Source organism: Notamacropus eugenii, chromosome 1 (assembly GCF_028372415.1).
Source record: "Notamacropus eugenii isolate mMacEug1 chromosome 1, mMacEug1.pri_v2, whole genome shotgun sequence".
Taxonomy (NCBI): domain Eukaryota; kingdom Metazoa; phylum Chordata; class Mammalia; order Diprotodontia; family Macropodidae; genus Notamacropus; species Notamacropus eugenii.
In genome coordinates, this window is record NC_092872.1 from 500,888,330 (window position 1) to 500,912,217 (window position 23,888).

Genomic DNA, 23,888 nt, shown 5'->3' on the forward strand with positions numbered 1-23,888 from the left:
TACCTGTGATTTAAAATTTCTACTGTTCCATACTGTTCTATCCACAATTTGCCAATAATTATATTATGTACACAGCAGGTAGGATTTGTCCACGTGTAAGCTTCATTATGTCTGTAAAAGATGCCAAAAAACAAGCAAGTCAGAGGCCAGAAAAGCAAACTCATTGCATAATCCAAAGAAGCCAAATCCCAAACAGAATTAAACCATAATGATCTTAAACCCTCTAGAAGAGTACAATATTTCTTTGAACTCCCTCAATAGGGGCTATTTATTTAGCATTCGTTTGAAATTTATTTTTTCTTTCCTTTGTAACCTCAACAAAGCCTTTTACTTAAATGTCAAGGAAAGCTAATAAGCAATAAAAGACTGAGACAAAGGAAAATTGCTTTTCTATGAAGTTGTCCAAAGAAAAACACTCTCCAAAACACACATTGTGGTAACTATGTGTTCACTGCTATGAAAACTTGAAGGTATGGGGAACTGTCCCATAAAGTTAAAACAGTATCTACTATCTTTACTACACATATTCTAGCAATTTTCCTTTTAATCATGATTATCACCGAATGTCCTTTGATGGAGAAAAGGAAATTAATAGAAATCTAGACTTAAAAATATGCATATTTCTAGTGATGCTACCACCTTAAACCAACCAATCAATCAATAAACATTTATTAAGAGCCTACTATGTAACACATACTGTGCTAAATACCTTAAATAGTTATAATTACCAGAAAAAATTAGATCATGGGATCCTGGAGCTGGAAGGAAGTAATCTAATCCTTGAAGCACAAATACCCACTATGGTATCTACAACATCAAAGCAAATGTGTCCTGTAAAGCACAGACTCAAGTTACCCAGGTTGGGTACAAAGATAGTTTAAAATCTGTCAAAGTGGCTTAAATTCTGTGGAGCCTATAATAACAGGGAATAAAAAGTGTTACTAAAGGATTATAGCCATACATTGTATAAAAAGACTTTTTTTCTTTGCCAAGGCCCTCCCTACAACACTATCTTCAAGGTGCCTGACCTTGGACTTCATACAGAAGACTATTATTATAGGCTTTCTTGGTACTTGTGATAAATAAACTTCCTTGAAGATGGTCTAACACTGGTGTATTTGGTTGAATACATCTATGTGGCAATGAGTCATGTTATAGCAAGGTTCCAAGATACTAGTTTATGTATATGATGATATATAGAGTTGGCTGCCAAAATGAAATGTCCCAGCTGAGCTTCATTTGATCTAGACTCCTGAAATAACTGATTTATCAGTCTCCATATTTCTATTTCCGACGTGTTATAATCCAAGCTATGCACTAAAATCAGATTAATCTTTTAAAATTATAAACACCTCTGATTGAACTCTACTGCTTAGACTCTTCAATGATTTTCCATTGTCTTCCAAATAAAACCCTTGTTTGTTAAGCTTTTCATAGCCTGGTCCCTTCCTACTTTTCTGGTCTTCTTACACATTAAGCCCCACTACGTACTCTACTGATCTAGTGGTGCTGGCCTCTTGCTATTCCTAAAGAAACACAGTCATCTCCCAACTTTGAGCATTTTGATTTGTTACCCCCCATACCTAGAACTTTCTCTCTTCTCATTTCTGCGTCCTGGCTTCCTTCAAATCTAAGTTAAAGTTCTGCCTTCTACAAGAAGCTTTTTCCAGTCCTCTTTAGTGTTGGTGCCTTCCCTCTGAGATTATCTCCAATTTATCCTGCATATACACCTTGTTTCTACTTAAGTTGTTTGCATATTATTATATTGTGAGCTCTTTGAGACTAAGGTATTGGGGGGAGAATGTCTTGGCTTGTATCCTCAGTTCTTAATATAGTGCCTGGCCTATAGTAAGTACTTAATAAATGCTTATTGACTATTAGCCTGACATTCAAAGCACTCCCAAACCCACGTTTCTATCTTTAATTACAAATCTTACATTTTAACCAACTTGAACTAGTTATTGTTTTCCAAATGCCTTGAGTTTTCTCATACTCACAGTGTTTACTGGAAAGCTACTGTCCAATATCCAAAGCCCAGCTCAAATACCACATCCTCCAAAAACCTTCCATAATTCTCAAGCTGGAACTCCTTATTCCAAACCTTCACATTCTGTTTGTACCTCTTTTATAATACAAGTAAACTGTGACAAATATATATTTGTGCACATGTTTTATCTTATTAAATTATAAACTTGTTCAGAGCAGAGTCTATTTTTGATTTATCTTTGTATTTTCCTAAATATCCAGAACAATGATTTGCATGTACTACATAAATATTTAATAATTCATAGCTGGAAATAATTATGTTGATTCTGACCCTAAAATTATACTGCTATACTCAAATAACTAGGCTAATACTTCTGGCTGTGGTGTTATCTTCTAACCTTATAATTCATCACTAAATTAGAAAATTCTGCTTATGGTAAACAAAAGATTAGAGAATATTAATAATGTACAAAAATGCTTTAGAAAATCACTGAGTAGCCAGACATCTGAACAATTCTCCAAGTTAACTGAAAATCTAGATCATACGACTTATCAAAATTTGTATTTAAGTTACTTTTCAGTGTTAGAAAGGTTAAAGTATTTCAATTAAAAGGGATTATTATTTTTAACAGTATCTACCTGGACCAAGTTAGAGAAGACAAATGAATCCATCAAACTATAAGGGCATGGGCACAAAGATGAGAGAGATGTTTATTAAGCAAATTGTCTTTCAAAGAAATAGCTCATCTCTCCTTTAAAGGGGAGAGATCCATGAGCTAAATTACCCAATACTTACTTGAGAAGCTCCAGTGTAATTGTTCCTCGGGGCTCTGCTTCTACACTTTTTCCCCAGAACTTCAATTTGGGGTAGATTGAGCCATGAAAGATAAAGTCCTGATTGAGACCTTCTGAATAAAATGCACTAATGGGAGGATGGTGACTGACCTGTTCAGATATAAATCTGAATCCTAAATCATCCCTAGAAACCAGAAAAAGAAAGGGGATTGGGGGGAATATGGAAAGGATAAAGGTCCACATTAATTCAAACAAAAGCAGTTACTGAAATTGAAACAAATAAAGGTCAACCCATAAATCAAAACAAATACTGAATCTACACCAATTTTCATAGCTCCATTAGTTGGCAGGCAGTGGTAAATTGATGTCATTTGGGGTTTGGTTAGGACACATCCCAATTCTTGTCCTTTATAAGCGGAGTGGGAAGTAGAAGCACATATGCTCTATCATTCAAAACAAATAGTATTTGGCCAGAAATGTTTAATACATAATTATTTTACTTCAACAAATTGTATAATTAGCAACATGCTGACAAAATACATCACTTTTACCTTAGGAGAATATGAAAAAAATCTGACAATATGACAAGGAAAGGAATATGAAAGTTCCTCAACATGGACCCCTAGGTATATTTCATAGGATTGGTATTTGGTATTATGTTAGAATAATTAAGAGTATATACTAAGAAGTAGCTTAGGATAAAGATGCAGAAGAACAAATCAGAACCAGTGAATTAGATATCGGTATAGGAAGTTCCTGCACTATCTCTGGCACAACAATGCCAGGGAACTCCCAATGCAGATCAGCAATTCACCTAAACCTCAACAGTTGCAGGTGTACTAAGATGTTATAACATTAAATTTAAAGACTCAAAGACACTCCATGCCAAAGTCCCCATTACTGCCCAAGAAATCAATCATTTTATTTTTTAAAAAGACTTTCCTGGAACAGCATTTCTTCAGGAATTCTTATAACATTCCTAAAGATCTTCTCATGGTATTTCTTATAGTTCAATATATTTCTGGCCAGGGACATGATTTTTAAAATCTTCTCTCAATAAGAACGTCAGTTGATAATTGTTCAGGTACTGTTCATACACCCACAGTTGCAGTCATTAAAAAGCTAAACCACATAATTACTAACTTACCCAGAATTAGAATTTCCAGTCATTAACCAGAAGTATTTTGTGGAGAGGAAGGAGAGTTTAAACATAAGATTTTAAAAACCTGCCTACCAAAGGATGTAATTTACAAAATGAAGGCTCACAAGCCAAAAAAAGAAAGCATATTTTTAGCTATAAAAGAGGAACTTGTAGAGGAAAAAAGGAATTAGTAAATGGCTTAGCTTATTTATGTTACCTTCATATTAGAAAAATTGTTCAAGGTCTTACATGTAAAATAAAGTGGAAAAGCATTCTTTGACAAAAGTATAAACTAAAAATCAAATCATGACTTATCGGATGTGATTTTTTTTCCAAAATAGAACAGTAATTTTATCAGTCTGTGAAATTTAGTTTAATGAAATAAGTTCATGAAGTTAGACACCATTAGGTGTCGTGGTTTATTAAACATTTCTAGTTTCGGGGACTATTTCATCCCTTTAAAAAGACCTATTCTCTAGAACTTTCCATTATGCAGTAAATTAAATGTACTCGTTGTATTCTGCCTTTTAGTGACCAAAAATGTTAATAAAAAATTTAATGAATGGCATCAATTTATATCTAAAATATAAACATAAGTCAAAAGAAAGAGAGTCTAGCTAGAGTCAAAAGGAATACTCAGAAAATAAGTGTCATGAGTACTAAAGTATAAACACACACCTTTCTCTGTGCCTTAGTTTCCTCATCTGTAAAATAAGTCTGGTGGATTTCTAAGATCTTTTCCCAGATCTAACAAAATATGATTGTGATCACATGCTGAATTCCACTATCCATAATGAAATGAAGCACTGGAGCATGTACAATGTATTCCTGTTAACTACTCAAGCTCTCTCGAAAGGTAATGAGATTTCAAGAGCAGCTGCTCAGCTCTTCTGTGCCAGCAAGCATCTAAATCAAATGAAAAATCAAGATAGTATTCAAACACTAGCTGTACACATAGAAAGGCTGTTAGCTGGACCATCTAGGGCTGCAGAGAAATTAAAGACTTGGTCAGAAAGCAGAGGAGAATTGGAAAATAAGACACTTGTTACTGCCTTCATACATGATAGCACTGATTTATGTGGACAAAATGAGCACATTTATGTTACCAAAAACAGTTCATCTACCCTCTCCCCAATTTAAAATTTCAATTAACCAGAAATGTTATACTTCACTTCTAGAAGAAATGACAAGAAAACAAAGTGACGTCAAGGATCTTTTCTTTCTTTTTTGTCTCCCTCTACTTCCCAGAGTCAACACAATCTCCTATAATGTATATAGTATAGTCCTGTTCTATTAAGAATTGATGCTCAGAATAATGACCCTTTGGCACTATAGCACTCTCAATCACTAAAGAATTATTTTTAAAGACTATTTTGTTCTGAATGTGTACTTTTACTTGTGTGGGAAACTCCTAATGCAGATCAGCATTTCACCTAAAACTTAAGAGTCTTAGATGCACTAAGATGTTAAATGACATATCTATGGTCACACAGCCAGTCCGTTTCAGAAGAGGGACTTCACCTCAGAGAAGTCTGGCTACCGGGCTGCCCTCTACCTACCATGCCAAAATAATAAAAATTGTAGTAGAAATGATAACATTATTCATATTCACAGAGTAGCTTATTATTATTATATTATATAAGATTTACATGATATTTTACTCAAAACAACCCTGTGAAGTAGGTGTTATATTATTATCCCCATTTTATGAGAAAGGAAACTGAAGGACATGGGAGATTTGAGAGATAGTCAAAGGTCACATAGTTGTTAAGTGTTGGAGCTGAGCCTTGAATACAGTTCCACTATTTTAAGTTTTGTACTATTTCAGAAAGCTGATTGACGTATTTTAATTTACTTATATCCCCAGTGCTTGAATATATTCTAATATTGTTTTCAATATCATAATGAGAGGGTAGCATAGTGTAGTGAATAAAATGTTAATCTTGCAGTCAGGAAGGCCTGGGTTCAAATTCTACCTTAGACATTTAGTAGGTATGCTACCTGGAGCAAGTCACTTATTGTCACAAAGCTTCAATTTTCGTTATCTTTAAGAATAGTATCTCCCTCATAGTGTTATTATGAGAATCAAATTAGAATTAGATAATGAATGTAAAGCACTTTGAAATCCTTAAAGTGCTACATAAATGTGAGCTATTATTATTAGAATATTTAAAGCGGTTTTAAAAGGATTTTCCCATTAATCTCCCAATAACCAATATTTCAATTAATTAAAAATATTCATTTTATTGCTACTACTCTATAACATGTGCTATCGGCTCTAGGAAGACAGGTCACAGTGTTTTCTGCAAAAGCCACACTCATTTCTTCCTTGATGCCTTATGAGAAATAACACAGTTTAGAAGATAAAAGTCTGGACTTGGAGTCAGGAAGTGCTAGGTGAAAATTCTTTCTCAGACACTTTTCCCCTGTATGACCTTAGACAAGTCACTTAAATTCTTGAGAACTCAAAGGCCTCATCTGAAAAATAAGGGGGCTGGACTCAGTGAATTCTAAGAACCCTTCTTGCTCCAAACCTATGATTCTACGATCATTTTCTTATAATGTTTCTCCCACCTTCTCTGACAATGGAACTCCTGTGTAGTGGCCAACAGTAGGACTGGTCCTTTTCTGAATTTGTATAGCATGGGCACCTAGGTGGCCCAGTGGAGAGAGTGCTGGACCTGGAGTAAGGAAGCCCTGAGTTCAAATCTGAACTCAGACACTGACTAGCTGTGTAACTCTGGGCAAGTCACTTAAGCCTGTTCGCATTAGTTTCTTCATTTGTAAAATGAATTGGAGAAGGAAATGGCAAGCTACTCTAGGATCTCTATCAAGAAAATCCCCATGGAGTCACAAAGAGTAAAGAACATTAGCAATACAGCACCTGCAGTTAACACACAATTTAGCATTGCTGTCTAAACTTTTAGACCTGGAAGGGTCTTGGACATTATAATTATATCACCTTATTTTATAGATGAGGAGATTAAGGTCAAGATGAGTTCAAGGGCTTATGAAAGATCACAAAGCTCATCAGTGACAAAGACAGCACCAGAAGAATCTTGGTAATTTAATAAATATTAGCTCTGACTCTTCTTATTCATAATTTTTTTGAGGGCAAGAATAACATCTTGTATTTTTTAAAAAATAGTCCTGTATAGATAGCACTTAGCAGACAATAGAAATACTGGCACTCAGTTACTGACTATTTCTTCAGCATTCAAGTTAGCCAAGAGGTTTAGCATTCTATTAAAAAAACCTCATTTTCATATCACTACTTCAAAATTGAAAGTAATAACAGCACAAGAGATGACTATTATTAGGTTGAAAGTTAAAATAAGTGGCAAAACTAAGGATTTTATATTTATAATGTATTATCATGTCATGCAGGCCTATCCTAAACTCTTCTTTCTTTTCCACAAAATTCATTAAATGAATATTGGAAGAAAGCACTGTGGGTGGTATAAAAATGAACTAATCTCATTTTACATAGTAGTACCCATTTATATCTTGGCTTATAATGTACACAGTTCTTGATACATGATAAAGCAACATTTCTTTTAAAATACCCTACAATAAAGATTTCATTTTAGTAAGTCCCATAATATCATCTTTTCTTTTATTCTGAATTACTAAGGTTTTAATGTTTTACTAACAATATTCCACATTTATGAGATAACTTCTCTAGAATTCAAAATGTTTAATGAGATCTTCTGAATAACAACTAATTCAAATTATTTATTCTAAGAGAAGAAAAACTGATGTTGGAAATAAAGATTTTCATTTGCTAAAGGAATTTCAACCATGAGATATCAATGATGTGTACCATTTATTTGTTCTTTTGTTCTTACCTGATTAATTCGTATGTTTCCCCCAGTAGAGGATTAAACGGTTTACCAGTCCTCTCCCACTGAGAAGCCACAGCCGAAACTGCAAAAGCAGCTACAGCCTGTAAGTAACCCACAATATTAAATGAGACTATTTTCTAATATGTAATACATATAGTACTGGGGAACAATTGTATAATTAATTGCATTCTTTCCTCCTAAGTGTGATTTCTCAGTTTTCTATTTAAAATTTTTTTAGACTATAACACTACTAGAAGAAGGAAGCAATAAAATAAGCTTTTTTCTCTTTTCCTAATTTTAAAAAAAAAAGCACTCCTTCAAACAGATCTAGAAAATGCATCTGATAAAATCTAGAAAAAGTCAGTTAGTTATTTATCCAGCCTGAGTCAGCATAGGGAGGCAGACACATGGGTCTGCAGACATTGAGGACAAGATTTAGCCAGGGGCATGCCACCTAAGTGGTACTCCAGAACCCCACAGAGAGGCTATGTACTAAGGCAAGAAGTCCCAGACCTACACTGGGGCAGAATGCAGAAACAGGTGACAATTGGCAGTTTTGGTGCTACTTCCCAGTTTGGGATCACAAATCAAGTGTGGACCAAGAAAGAGATCTGTGCCCTGGGGTGCCATTCCTGATTAGGAAGACCCTGGGCAGTGTACTGAGAAAGGAGGAAGTTCAGAAGCAAGCATAGAAGAGTGGCTCATATCCCAAAAGTAGTGAAGGGTCTCAGTTCTAACATCTAGCCCAATTTGAAGGGTGCAGAGGAAGGACAGAAATTCCAGGCCAAAAGAGAGACAATTCTCTGTCACTCTGAACCAGCAGAACTTTCCACTTGGTTGACAAGGGTGGAGTCTAGTAGCAGTGTCCTCTTGCTCAAACCCAAACGCAGACCAGGAACTTAAAGAGCTCAGATCCGGGGGCAATGTTTAAACTGCTTTGGATCAGACCTCTTTGAGAGCACTGAAAGTCTGCAGGTTCTCAGTCGATTCTAGAGATCTGGAATGTAACACTCAATATGCCAAGAAAGCAGCAATAGGACCAGATTAGACATTCCCTCTGTAAGTGTGGCAAAACCCAGTCATTATATTAAGTCTGAAGTCAGGAGGTAAGAAGAATGAGCAACCACAAAAAAAAAAAAAAACAACTCATCGTTAAAAACCCTTGTGGTGATGGAGACACTCAAAACCCCAAAATAAAAGAGAATGACTGAAACATCTATAAGCAAAGTCTCACAGAAAAACATAATTTAGGCACAAATTCAATGAGTTCCTAAAAAATATAAAGATTTTAAGACTTATTTTAAAAAATTGTTTGAATATTTCATTTTCTCCCAGTTACATGTAAAAACATTCTTTTTTTTTAATTTGAGTTCCACTTTCTCTCCTTCTCTCTTTCCTTTTCCTCCCCTCTCCCCAAGAGAGTAAGAAATTTGATACAGATTATACTTGTTCAATCATGCAAAACATATTTCCATATTAGTCATGTTGTAAAAGAAAACAGAAAAAAACCATGAAAAAAATGAAAAATAATATGCTTCAATTTGCATTCAGGCTTGATCAGTTCTTTCTCTGTAGGTGGATAGCATTTTTCATCACGAGTCCTTTGGAATTGTCTTGAATCATTTCATTGCTGAGAATAGTTAAGTCACAGTTGATAATTATATAACATTGCTGCTACTGTATACAATGTTCTTCTGCTTCGGCTCACTTCACTTTGCATCAGTTCATGTCTTTCCAGGTTTTTCTGAGATCATCCTGCCTATCATTTCTTATAGTACAAACAGTATTCCAATATAATCATATACCACAACTTGTTCAACCATTCCCCAATTGATGGACATCCCCTAAATTTCCAATTCTTTGTAACCACAAAAAGAGCTGCTATAAATATTTCCCCCCGTTTTGATTGTCTTTGGGATAAAGACCTAGTATTGGTATTGCTGAATTAAAGGGTATGCAGTTTTATGGCCCATTCATTGGGCATAGTTCCAAATTGTTTTCCAGAATGGCTGGATCAGTTTACAACTCCAATACTGTTTTAGTATGCCAATTTTCCCACAACCCTTCCAACATAAACTATTTTCCTTTTCTGTCTTATTAGCCAATCTGATAGGTATGAGATGGCACCTCAGAGTTATTTTAATTTGCTTTTCCTTAATCAACAGTGATACAGAACATTTTTTTCACGACTATAGATACTTAGATTTTTCACATACAACATGCCTGTCCATATCCTTTGAACATTTATCAATTGAGGAATGATTTTATTCTTACAAATTTGACTCAATTCTCTATATATTTGAGAAATGAAGGCTTCATCAGAGAAACGATGTAAAAATTATTTCCCAGCTTTCTGCTTTTCTTCTTATCTTGACTGCAACTAGTTTTGTCTGTGCGAAACCTTTTTAATTTAATATAATCAAAATTATCCATTTTATCTGTCCTATCTCATTTGGTCATAAATTTTTCCCTTCTCCATAGATGTAACAGATTTGTTTCTGGTATGTATACCCTTTATGTCTAAATCATGCAGTTATTTTTACCTTATTTTGGTATATGGTGTAAAATTCAAGTCTATACCTACTTTTAGCTATACTGGTTTCCAGTTTTCCCAACAGTTTTTGTCAGAGTTACTGTCCTAAAAGCTTGGGTCTTTGGGTTTCTCAAACACTAGATTACTGTGGTCATTTAATACTGCATATTGTGTACCTAATCAATCCCACTGATCCACCACTCTGTTTCTTAGCCAGTATCAGACTGTTTTGACATTCACCACTTTATAATACAGTCTAAGGTCTGGTACAGCTAGGCTACCTTCCTTCACATTTTTTTTTTCAATAATTCTCTTCATATTCTAAATCTTTTGTTCTTGTAGATGAATTTTATTATTTTTTTCTAGCTCTATAATTTTTTGGCAGTTTGACTGGTAGGGCACTTAATAGATATTAATTTAGGTAGAATTATCATTTTCATTATATGGGCTCAGACTACCCAACCGATATTTTTCTAATTGTAATTCTAATCTGCCTTTATTTATATAAAAAGTGGTTTGTAATTGAGGTCATATAGTTCCTGGGTTTGTCTCAGCAGATAGGTTCTCAAAGTTATGTTGTCTATAGTTATTTTAAAAGGAATTTCTCTTTCTTACTGCTGGACTTTGTTGGCAATATATAGAAATGCTGGTGATTTACGTAGGTTTAGTTTATGTCCTGCAACTTTGCTAAAGTTGTTGATTATTTCAACTAGTTCTTTAGTGGATTCTCTAGGATTCTCTAAGTATACTATCATATCATCTGCAAAATGTGATAATTTTATTTCCTCATTGTCTGGTCTAATTCCTTCACTTACTGCTGTAGCTCACATTTCTAGTAAAATACTGAATAATAGTGGTGATAATGAGCATCCCTGATCTTACTGGGAAGACTTCTAGTTTATCCCCATTGCGGAAAATGCTTACTGTTGGTTTTAGATAATACTCATTTTAAGGAAAGTTCCATTTATTCTTATTCTCTCTATTGTTTTTAATAGGAATGGGTGTTGTATTTTGTTAAAAGGTTTTTCTGAATCTATGGAGATAATCGTAGGGTTTCTGTTGGTTTTGTTATTAATATAGTCAATTATACAGTTACTTTTCTTACTATCAAACCAGTCCGGCATTCCTGGTATAAATCTCACTAGTCACTGTGTATGATCTCTGTGGTATATTGCTACAATCTCCTTGATAGTATTTTATTTAAAATTTTCGCATCAATATTTATTAAGGAAATCAGTGTAATTTTTCCTTCTCTGTTTTTGCTCTTCCTAGTTTAGAAATGAGCACCATATTTGTGTCATAAAAAGAATTTGATTCTTTATTTTTCTAAGGAGTTTATATAGTATTAGAATTAATTGTTCTTGAAAGGTTTGGTAGAATTCGCTTGTAAATCAATCTAGCCATAGGATTTTTTCTTAGGGAGTTCAATGACGGTTTGTTCAATTTCTTTTTCTAAGATGGGGTTATTTAAGTAGTCTACTTCCTCTTCTGTTCACCTAGGCAATTTATATTTTTGTAAGTATTCATCCATTTCACTTAGATTATCAGAATTATTGGCATATAATTGGGCAAAATAGCCTCTTTTTGCTTTAATTTCCTCTTTATTGGCAGTAAATTCACCTGTTCCTTTTTTATATGGGTAACCTGGTTTTCTTTTTTTAAATAAAATTAATCAACTGTTTGGTTTTTTTTTCATAAAACCAGCAGCTAGCTTTATTTATTAGTTTAATGTTTGGCTTTGTTAATCTCTCCTTTCATTTTCAGGATCTCCAATTTGGTGTTTAATTACGGATTTTTCATTTGTTCTTTTTCTAGTTTTTTTTTTAGCTGCATGTCCAATTCAATGATCTGCTCCTTCTCTGTTTTACTGATGCAAACATTTAGATATATGTTTTTCCCTAAATATTGCTTTCACTGCATCCCATAAATTTTGCTATATTTGTTTCATTGTTATCATTCTCGTTAATAAAATTATTGATTGTTTCTATGAGTTGTTCTTTGATCTACTCATTCTTTAGGATTAGATTATTTAGTTTCCAATTAATTTTAATCTATCTTTCCATAGCCCTTTGTTGAATGTAATTTTTATTGCATTATCCACTTGCATTTTATGAGTGAGTTTATTCCATTCACATTCACAGTCATGATTATTGTTTCCCTTCATCTTGTTTTCCCCTTGTTTCTTTCTCTCCCTCAACCCTGTTCTCACCAGTGTTTTGCTTCTGACCACCACCTCCCCCAATTCAATTTCCCTTCTATCTGTACCCCATCTTCTCTTATTCCCCTCCCCTCTTACCTCCCTATAGGGTAAAATAAAATTGAATGTGTATGTTATTCCCTCTTTGAGTCAATTACGTTGGGAATAAGGTTCAAGTGTTGTCCACCACATCCTCTCCATCTTTACCTATACTGTAATAGGTCTTTTGTGCCTCTTCATATGAGATAATTTACTCCATCCTACCTCTTTCTTCCCTCTTCTCCCATTGCAATTCTTTTTCCACACTCCATAATTTTGTGGTTTCTGTGAATATCATCCCATTAAAGTCAACTTATACTCACACCCTCTGTCTACGTATACTCATTCTAACTGCCTTAACAGTGATATGGTTCATAATAGTTATAAGTAATGTCTTCCCATGTAGGGCTGTAAATAGTTTAACCCTATTGAATCCCTCATTTTCTCTTTCCTGTTTACTTTTATATGCATCCCTTCAGTACTATATTTGAAAGGCAAATTTTCTATTCAGTTCTAATCTTTTCATCAGGAATGCTTGAAAGTCTTCTGTTTCATTGAATAGTAATTCTTTCCCCTGAAGAATTAAGGATTATACTCAGTTTTTCTGGGTAGGTGATTCTTGATTATAAACAAAGTTGTAAACAGGTTGGAAAACCTGTTTGCCTTTCAGAAAATCACATTCCAAGCCTTCTGATCCTATACAGTAGAAGCTGCAAATTCTGTGTAATTCTGACTGTGGCACCATGATATTGGAATTGCTTCTTTCTGGCTGTTAGCCATATTTTCTCCTTGACCCAAAAGTTCTGGAATTTGGCTATAATATTCCTGGGAGTTTTCATCTGGGGATCTCTTTCGGAAGGTGATCACTGGATTCTTTCAATTTCTATTTTACCCTCTGGTTCTAAGATATCAAGGCAGGTTTCCTTGATAATTCCTTGAAACATGATGTCCAGGCTCTTTTTTAAATTATGGCTTTCAAGTGGTCCAATAATTCTTAAGTCATCTCTCCTGAATATAATCTCTAGGGCAGTTGTTTTTCTAATGAGATATTTCATATTTTCCATTTTTTAATTTTTTTGATTTTGTTTAATATTTCTTGATATCTCACGGAGTCATTAGCTTCCACTTGCCTAATTCTGATTTTTAAGGAATGATTTTCTCCAGTGAGCTTTTGTATCTCCTTTTCTAAGTGACCAATTCTATGTTTTAAAGAATTGTTTTCTTCACGGAATTTTTATATATCTTTTTCCATTTTTTTTGCTTCCCTTACCTTCTTCCATGATTCTCTTGCATCACTCTCATTTCTTTTCCCAATTTTTCCTCTATCTCCCTTCTTCCATTTGTAAAATCCTTTTTGAGCTCTTCCAGGAGTTCTTTTGGGGCCTGAGACTAATTCACATTTTTCTTTGAGGCTTTGCATGTAAGCATTTTGACATTGTTGTCCTCTTCTGAATTTGTGTTTTGATCATTCCTGTCACCATAGTAAGTTTCTATGGTCAAGTTCTTTCTTTGTTTGTCTGCCTATTCTGTGACTTTTAACTTTATGTTAAAACTGGACTCTGCTCCTAGAGTGATGGGGGCACTATCCCAAGCTTCTTGTGGCAGGATCAAGAGGACCTTGCCACTGACTAATGTGCCAGGGCTTGAGCCTCCATTTGCCTGCTGTCCTGGGGGCATGAAGACTGTCTGCTGACTTGCTGGGGTACAGTCTACTGTTGGCTTGTCCAAATGCCACCTACACTAGACTATGATCCCTGAGCGAGACAGACCTTTCTTACTAACCTTCTAAGTTGTCTTAGACAACTGGATTGCAAAATTATTTCACCCCATCATTTTGTTGATTCTGTCACTCCGTAATTTGTTTTAAGGCATTATTTTATAGTTGTTTAGAGGTGAATTTTGGAGAGTTTTGGATAGTACCTGCCTTACTCCCTATAGTGGTTGTTTTTTTTTTTTAAAGACTTAAAAATGTCTTTATAAATGAGAGTACATGAAAGGAAAAAATTGTAAAACAAATTAAAACTATGGAAGAAAGAATTGGAAAGGGAATCAATAGCTTGGAGTAAGACATACAAACCTCGCCCAAGAAACAAACTCCCTGAAAATAAGAATGGAATTGAAGCCACTGTCTCCATGAGACAATAAGAAACATTAAAACAAATTCAAAAGACTGAAACAATATAGAAGAAAACGTGAGGTATTTCATAGTAACAACAAGTAACTGACAAAAAAGATCAGGAGAAAAAAATTAAGAATTATTTGACCATCTGAATGGCCAAAAAAAAAAAAATCCAAGATACAATATTTCAAGAAATTTTAAAAGAAAACTGCCCATATCTCTTGTAACCAAAAGGCAAAGTAGAAAAAGAATCCATCAGTCACCTCCTAAAAGAAACCTCCAAATAAAAACTCCCAGAGAAGGGACAGGATCAAAAGAGAGAATAGAAGCCATGGGAGGCAGGATAGGATGGAGGGAAATATAGTTAGTCTTACACAACACTACTATTATGGAAATCATTTGCAAAACTACACAGATATTGCCTATATTGAATTGCTTGCCTTCCCAAAGGGAATGGGTGGGGAGGGAGAGAAGAAGAGAAGTTGGAACTCAAAGTTTTAGGAACAACTGTTGAGTACTGTTCTTGCATACAACTAGGAAATAAGAAATACAGGTAACGGGGTATAGAAAGTTATCTGGCCCTACAGGACAAAAGAGAAGATGGGGACAAGGGAAGGGAGGGATGTTAGAAGAGAAGGCAGATTGGTGATAGGGGCAATTAGAATGCTTGGCATTTTGGGGTGGGAGGAGGGGAGAAATGGGGAGAAAATTTGGAACCCAAAATTTTGTGGAAATGAATGTTGAAAAGTTAAATAAATTAAAAAAACACAAAACTCCCAGGAATATCATGGCCAGAATTCAGAGTTTCTAGGTCAAAGAAAACTACAAAAAGCAAGAAAAGAATTCAAGTATCAATGAACCAGAGTCAGGATCACACATGCTTTACTAGCTACCTCCATAAAAGATACACTAGAGAAGAAAATGGCAAACCACTTCAGTGTCTTTGCCAAGAAAAACCCATGGACAGTACTGGTGTGCGATGGTCCATGGGGTCATGAAGAGTTGGACATGACTGAATGACTGAAGAACAACTAAATAGGAGAGGGGATCTTGGAATACAGTATTCCAGAAGGCAAAAGATATAAGCTTACAGTCAAGAATAACTTACCCAGAAAACTGAGTATAATGCTACAGGGGGAAAAAATGGATCCTAAATGAAATATAAGACTCTCAAGCATCCCTGATGAAAAAACTAGACCTGCAAAGAAACTCTGAAGTACAAACACAGGAGTTAAGAGAAATGTAAAAAAATTAAAATAAACAAACAATGGATGATTAGATACTACACAAAGGTAAACTGCTTACATTCAAATATAAGGAGCTGATACATGCATCCCTTCTGAACCCTGTGATCATCAAGGGTCATAGACATAGTCTAATTAAACACAGTTTGGCAGTGATGTTTTTATCTCTTGATGATCTTTAGAGGATGAAGAGAAAGAAGAAGCAGAATATACTGGGAGTTCCACAGGAATGTTAGGTAAAGTTATCAAACATAATCAGGGTATATAAGTAAACATCTATATAAACAAGGAGGAAGGGATGGGGGAAGCACCTGACATTTGAACCTATCATCTGAACTAGCCAAAGGAAGAAAGGATATATATACACACAGCTTGTAGAGAAATATATTTTACTCAAAAGGGTAATGGAAGGGAAAGGAGTAGGAGGGAAGGGAAAGTAGAGGGAGAGTAGATTTAAGATTTGTCCTAAGCAAAACCAACTGAGGATATACAAAAATATTTACAGTTCTCTGTAAGGTGGCAAAGAATGGAAATCTGAGAGGATGCTCATAAATTGAGGAACAGATGTAAATGTGATAGAATACTGCTGTACAGTAAGAAATGAGAAAGCAGTGGTTTCAGAGAAATCTGGGAGGACTTGTATGAACTAATGCAGAATGAAGTGAACAGAATAAGAAGAATAATTAAAACAATGACAATAATTCGGCAAAACCAAACAACTTTGAAAGAATTAAGATCTTTGATCAGCGTACTGACTAACATGATTCTAAAGGACTAAAGCTGAAATATACTATCTACCTTCTGAGAGAAATGAAGGACTAAGAACACATAAGGCTTTTTTTTAGACATGGCTAGTATGGAAATTTGTTTTGCGTGACTATTCATGTTTGTAACATTGGTTTTGTTTTTCTTTTGTTCTCAAATTGGAGAAGGGAAGGGGGTAGGTGGGGAAGTAAGGGTGGATTTTTGCTGATTGAAAAAAATAAAACTTTTTAAAAATGACAACACTTCCAAGAGAATTGTCACCTCATCATGCAACTATTTCTCCCTCCAAAAAATTATCAAGAACTATTATTTGATCTCTCTCCATAAAGGTGACTATGCTTCTGAAAAATAAATCATTATATCAGAAATACATTTCAATATATCATGGTCCTGAGGGAAATTTGGAAATCGACATAGTCAAAAAATAAAACAGAGAAAGGTATCTATATCCAAAGAGTACCCACATGAAATCACAGATTTCAAAGTGTAAAAATAATAATAAAAATGTCTTACATTTGTATAGTACTCTACAATTTACAAAGCATTTTCAAATATATTACTTTATTTGATCTAATTCCCATTCTCTTGACTCTTGATAGGACTGCATCTAAATCCCAAGAGTTAGTAACCTACTCTTTCCTTTATTTATAATATCGCAACAAGGAAATTCCTGGATTCTTGCCCTGACCATGGTTAAGAATTGTAATGACTACACTGCCTTCATTAAAAACGAAAATTTCTACATATAACAAAGCCCAGTATTTTAACAATTAAAAGGGTTAATGGCAAAAACAGATTGAGGTTGCTTACCTTCATTCTTTCCAAGGGCTGTGTTTGAAAAGAAGCTTTATGAATGAGGTATATATGTTCCATGTATTCAGTAATTCGCTGGAGGAAACTCAATGGCTCATTGAAGACAATAGGCATTGTGATTTTTGATAATTCCTATATTGAGAAAATAATAAATTACCACCTTTCTGGTGCTGGTGCCTTAGAAAAAAGCCTTTCACTTAACTCTGCCATCCCCTTAAGTTATAATTCCATTACTCTTCCATTTCACTGCTAAACTCTGAGAAATTAAATTCAACAAATATTAAGAACCTATTATATACTAGGGACAGTGCTAGGAGATGGAAAAACAATGGCAAAAACAAGTCATTTTCCTCAAGAAGCTTACATTCTACTGAGCAGTAATAACATACACACAGATAAATATGGACAAAATAAATACAAAGTAATTTAAGACGAAAATTCTAACAATTGAGAGTGAGGGAACAGAAAAAGGTCTCTATTAGGTGACAAGCTGAGTCCTCAACAAAACTAAAGGTTTCAAGAGGTAGGGGTGAGGATGGAGAGCAGTTTGTGCAAAGAGATAGGAGACAGAATGTCATGTATAGGAAACAGCATATGGGCCATTTGCTTATAATATAGAGTGCATGAGATGAGGTTATATTTAATCAATCTGAAAAAATTTTGTAGCCAGATTATGAAAGGCTTGAAATGACAACCAGAGGCTTTTGCATTTTATTATAGAGACAAGGGAAAACAACTGAAGCTTCTTGAGTTAGGGAGTGACATGATAGTTACATGAATATGATAGAACATAACTAGAGGACAGATTAGAAAGGAAAAAGGCTGGACATACGGAGACCAAGTAGAATATTAATGCAATAACCCAGTCCAGATGTAATGAAGGCTTGAATTTTAAAAAGCTGTCTACACTTGTTGCCTCTATTTCAAATTTCAATCACTTCTTAACCCCTTGGCAATCTGACTTTCAACCCTATTAGTCAACTGAAGCTGCTGTCTCTAAGACTTCAAATGTTTTTAAAAAGAAGTTTTTATTGATATTTTTTTCTATTTTTTACATCACCAAAGTTTCCCATGGTATCTATCTCTATTCCCAACTCCCTTCCAGAGAGCCACTCAATATAATAAATAGCATTTTTAAAGAAAAAGAAAAGAAAAAGAGGGAAAAAAGTCAGCATAACTGATCGATACATCTAAAAGGTCTGAAAATATGCACCAAGGTGCCACAACTGTAGACCTCCCAACTGTGCAAAAGGAATGGAGTGAAGGCATCATGTCAAATCACTTCTTTTGAGCCATGACTGTTCTACACAACTTTGCAAATATCAATTTTGATTTTGGGGTGTATGTGGCTTTTCTTTCCATGCACATTGTTGTGATTCCAGTATATATAGTTTACTTGGTTCACTCTGCATCAGTTCATGTGGATCTTTTCACACTTCTGTGTACTCACCATTTTCATACTCATTTCTTACAATGCAATGTAATATTACATTACATTCATGTACCAAATTTGAATACCCATTCCTCAATCAATGGATATCTATTCTGTTTCCAACTCTTTGTTATTACAAAATGCTACTATAAATATCTGGTGTAAATGAGGACTTTCTTTTTATCAACGGCCTCCCTGGAGCATAAACCTAGCAATGGGTCAAAGGTTATGAAAATTTTCATCACTTTGTGCAATTCTCAATTATTTTCCAAAATGGGTATATTAATTCATAGCTTGACCAATAGTGCTCTGGTGTACTCACGTTCTCACAACCCTTCAATACGAACTACTACTATCTTTTGTTATCTTTGCCAATGAAACTTCAGGGTTTTTTCGATTTGTATTTCTATTATTGGTTACTGGAGTATTCTTTCATGTAGTTGTTAATAGTTTGCGATTCTTTTCTTTCAAGAATTATTTATATCCTTTGACTATTTATATTGTGGAATGTCTTTATGATGCACACGCACATATATACATGTATATGTGTATAACCACACATACATGTGCATATGCATATATGTGCAAGCATTTATATCTATTAATTACTTCTATATCTTGGATATCAAGCCCTTATCAGAGAAATTTGATACAAAGATGCTCTCCCACTCAACTGCTTTCCTTCTTAAGTATATAAATTTTGCCTGTATAGAACCTTTTCATTTTCATGTTATCAAAGTTATCCATTTTATTTTTTATACTGGTCTTTATTCCTTGGTTAAGAACACATCTATACATAGCTGTAAAAGGTTATGTGATCTGCTTATCTTCTAACTTTTTTTAATATTATAATCTTTAATATGTATGTTATGCACCCATTTAAAATGTAATGTGGAATATAGCATAAGGTATTGCTCTACACCTAATTTCTGCCAGACTTTTTTTTTTCCAGTTTTCTGAACAGTTTTTATCAAATAGGTATCATATTTCTAAGTAACTTATGTTTTCCGGTTTACTGAAAACTACCTAATGATCTCTAAATTGTTTTTGATCACTCCTCTTCCTTTGTGACTTCTCTGCAGTATTTGACACTGATGATCACACTTTTCTCCTAGAAATTGTCTCCACCTTGGGTTTTCAGGACATTGCTTTCTCCTGTTCTCTTAAACTTGCCTGATCACTCCTTTGCTGGATCATCATTCATGTCCCATAGCCTCTGTGTGGGTATACCCAAGGGCTATGTCCTTGGCCGCCTTCTTTTGTCTCTAGATTGTCTCATCAATTTCCATGTATTCAATTATCATAGTTATGCAGATGATGAATCTACACATGAAGTCCTCATCTCTCGAGGTCCAATCCAACCCCTACAGCCCTCTTCTGAACATCTCCACCTGTATGTTCCATAAACATCTCAAATGCCACATGTCTAAAACAAAACTTATTACTTCTCAAAACTCATCCCTATCTTCCTAATTTCCCTTTTTCCATCTAGAGTACTGTCATCCTTACCAATCAGCCAGTCTGATAACCTCCAAAATTGGCTCTTCACTCTCTCTTACTACTCTTATCCAATAAGTTGCCAACTTCTGTCGATTCTACCTCCATATCTCTTGGATCCAACTCTTTTTTCAATTTGCATAGCTGAAATTCTAATTAAAGGCTTCACTAATGTGTTAAGCACTGTGCTAAATTATGGTAACACTAAGAAAGGTAAAAATCGTCCCTCTCCTCAAAGAACTCACATTCCAATGCGTGACACAACATGTACATGACTACATGTATAAAATAAAGAGAACAGATTTCAGAGATGAAAGGCACTAGCAGCTGGGAAGAGCAAGAAAGGCCTGGATTTGAGCTGAGGCTTGAAGGAGGCCAAGGAAACTAAGAAGCTGAAGTGAGGAAGGAAAGTATGCTATGCATAGAGAGAAGCTAGTGCAAAGGAGATGCAGTGTTAATGTGCAAGAAAAAGGAAATAGACCAATATAACAGGATCCTAGAGTTGAGGGGAATAAAGTGTAAGAACAATGGAAAGTTAGGAAGGGGCCAAGTTATGAAAAGCTTTAAATGCCAAACAAAGCAATTTATGTTTGATGCTGGAAGTAATAAAAGCCAATGCAGTTTATTGAGTAGGGGAGTGACATGGGAAGATCTATACTTTTGGAAAATCACTTTGGTAGCTAAATAGAAACTGGATTGGAATCCAGAAAGACCTAAGGCAGGAGACCAATTAGAAGGTTAATGTAGTAGTCCAGGAGAAATGTGATGAGTCAATTTTGTTGAGTGCAAATATGTTGTGAAGATAGAAAATGACAAATTTGACAAAAGGCTAGCTGGATACATGGGCATTTAAAGTCTTTCACAATGTTTCCAACCTATCTTTCCAGACTTATCTCATTGTCATACTCTTTTTGTTCAAGCCAACTATATCTCTGAGCCTTTTCCAAGGCTAGCTGTCTATAGCTAGGATGCTCTTCCTCTTGGAATCTCTAGCTCTCTTCAAGACTCAGCTTTAAGCATTATTTCTTAAAGAAGTTTTTACTGATCTTTCTCAGTTATTACTCTTCTCCTCTTGCCCATCTGTCCCCCTACTCCTACCCCATTCAGAACTTCTAATTTTTGCCTTTTTATAATTTCTTCTTGATCTTATTTGCATATATAAGTATACACATGCCTTTATTGTATATACAATATATTTTATATGTATGTGCATAAATATGTGTATGCATATATGTGTATTATGTGTGTGCATATATGTAAGTACGTATATAAACATACAGGCTGTCCAAAAAGTCTTAGTACAGATTTAAGTTTTAAAAGTTTAAAACTGAACTAAGGCTTTTGGGACATTAGATAGAGAGACAGATACACAGACAAATAGAGAGAGAGAGAGAGAGAGATGTGTATGTGTATATGTGTGTGTGTGTGGGTGGGTGGGTGTGTGTGTGTATACATATATATATGTATACACACACACATTTTCTTTCAAGTTATGATAAGGCTGTTAAATTCATAAGAGTTGAAAATAAAAAGGTTTTTAACCTTCATGTTTCAAAATAAGGCAATTCAAACTTACCAAGCCAATGCATTTTTTTAATATACTCCACACACTGAAATCACTTCTAGTAAACATTGGGGCAGGCAATGATGTCCTTCAAAGAAAACAAGGTTGCAGCAATATTAATAATAAGCATTTGCTAATAAAATAGATTTACTAAAGGCTATTTTCTATGACATGACAACTTTTCTTTAGATTTTCATATCTAATTTCTGTAATTTTCTATTCATTCAATTTTGAGAAAGAGGTTCAACTTCTAATTAACTGCTCAAAGGGAAAAGATTTCTATAAGTTATTATATTAATTTTATATTTAAAAATATTTATTATTACTCTAGAGTAATACAACAATTTCAATTATCCAGTAATGGTATTAGTGGAGCAAAATTAGTGGAGCAACAGAAGACAACAAATACATACATTCAACAGAGAAACAAAGAAGCACTTGTTGACGTGATTAGGTTTGGGGAATCATCTATAACCCATACTACTAGACTTTCCTTTTTCTGATTTTTTTAGGTTGAAAGCAGTTTGGGCATTCAATTTATTTAAATTCTGTGTTTAAAATGAACTTAAAGAATCTACCCTGGAAACAACATATCACTTGGCAGTACACAATACAGTACAAGAACATTGTTGAATTTAATTCAACAAACAGTAATTAAGCACCTACCACATTAAAGGGTACTACACTAAAAGTGGTGTTAAAGTCACAAAGATAAAAATAGATGTAGTCCCTGACATCAAGGGGTTGATAACTTCTAAGGGAAATATGACACATACACAAATAAGTATAATCCAAGGTAAAATAGAAGAAAGATAAAGGGGGAGATCTAGGCAAAACATTCTAGGAAAAGTATGGGAGTAAAACTGTCAATTTATTAAAGGCCATTACAGAAAGCCTCAAGAAAGGTCTCAAGGAGGCGGCACTTGCACTAAGACTTAAATACAAAAAAACAGATTTAGAGCTAGAAAAGAACCATAGATATCTTACTCAAATCTTCTCATTTTACAAGTGAGGAAACTGAGGCTCAGAGAGGTTAAGTAACTTGCCCAAGGTCAAGCTCATAGTAAGTAGGAAACCTAGGATTTCAATAGGCAGAACTAAGTACGTAGAGTATTTCAAGTTGGATCCTCCTTCAGATCACACAAATAGGTATCCTACAGGTACTCAAACTGGGCTTCCCTATTCTCTACCTTCCCTATTACTGTAGAGGGCTCCAATATCTTTCCAGTCCCTCAGGCTCACAACCCAGGAGTCATCCTGGATTCCTCACTCTCTCACTTCCTATATCCAAAGCTGTTGTCAAGAAAGGCGATTTCACTTTTGCAACATCTCTCAAATCTGCTCCATTCTCTCAACACTGCCACCACTCTAATGCAAACACTTATCACCTCAAGTTTCAACTATTGCAATAGCCTGTTGGTGGGTCTGCCTATTTCAAGTCTCTCCTCATTTCAATCTATCCCACATTCCACCACAAAAGTGATTTTCTTACAGTGCAGGTCCAATCATGTCATTCCACCCCATCTCTATTAAATAAACTTCAGTGGCTCCTTCTTACCTCAAAGATCAAATACAAAATACTCTGTTCAGCATTCAAAATCCTTCATAAAGAGCAGGAGACAAGATGGCAGAGAAAAGACAGTGACTTGGCAGAGAAAAGACAGTGACTTGCCTGAGTTGTCCCCAAAAGCCCTCTGAATACCTTTAAATAATTCCATAAAACAATTCCTAGAGCGGCAGAACCCACAAAAGGACAGGGTTGAATAATTTTCCACTCAAATACAATTTAGAAGGTTGGCAAAAAAGGTCTGTTACACCATTCTGAGATTGGAACACAGTATAATGCAGTCTATACCAACACAGACCTGGCCCTCAGCAAACCAGGAATAGGCTTTGGGATCCACTAAATCTGCAGCAA

General features: G+C 34.8%; 1 protein-coding gene across 5 annotated transcripts in view; it reads right to left on the bottom strand.

Moving 5' to 3' along the window:
- Positions 1–23,888, bottom strand: part of OSBPL2 (oxysterol binding protein like 2) — a 111,541-nt gene that overhangs the window by 30,435 nt on the left and 57,218 nt on the right. For 4 of the 5 annotated variants that reach the window (XM_072633358.1, XM_072633361.1, XM_072633359.1 and 1 more), the window contains 5 exons: positions 21,983–22,058; positions 17,475–17,609; positions 7,771–7,868; positions 2,783–2,965; positions 4–111 (listed from right to left, as the gene is read on the bottom strand). In XM_072633358.1, the coding sequence (XP_072489459.1) occupies positions 4–111; positions 2,783–2,965; positions 7,771–7,868; positions 17,475–17,609; positions 21,983–22,058 (600 nt within the window). The remainder of the gene's footprint in view (positions 1–3; positions 112–2,782; positions 2,966–7,770; positions 7,869–17,474; positions 17,610–21,982; positions 22,059–23,888) is intronic. The other variant, XM_072633362.1, reaches the window with a different exon arrangement.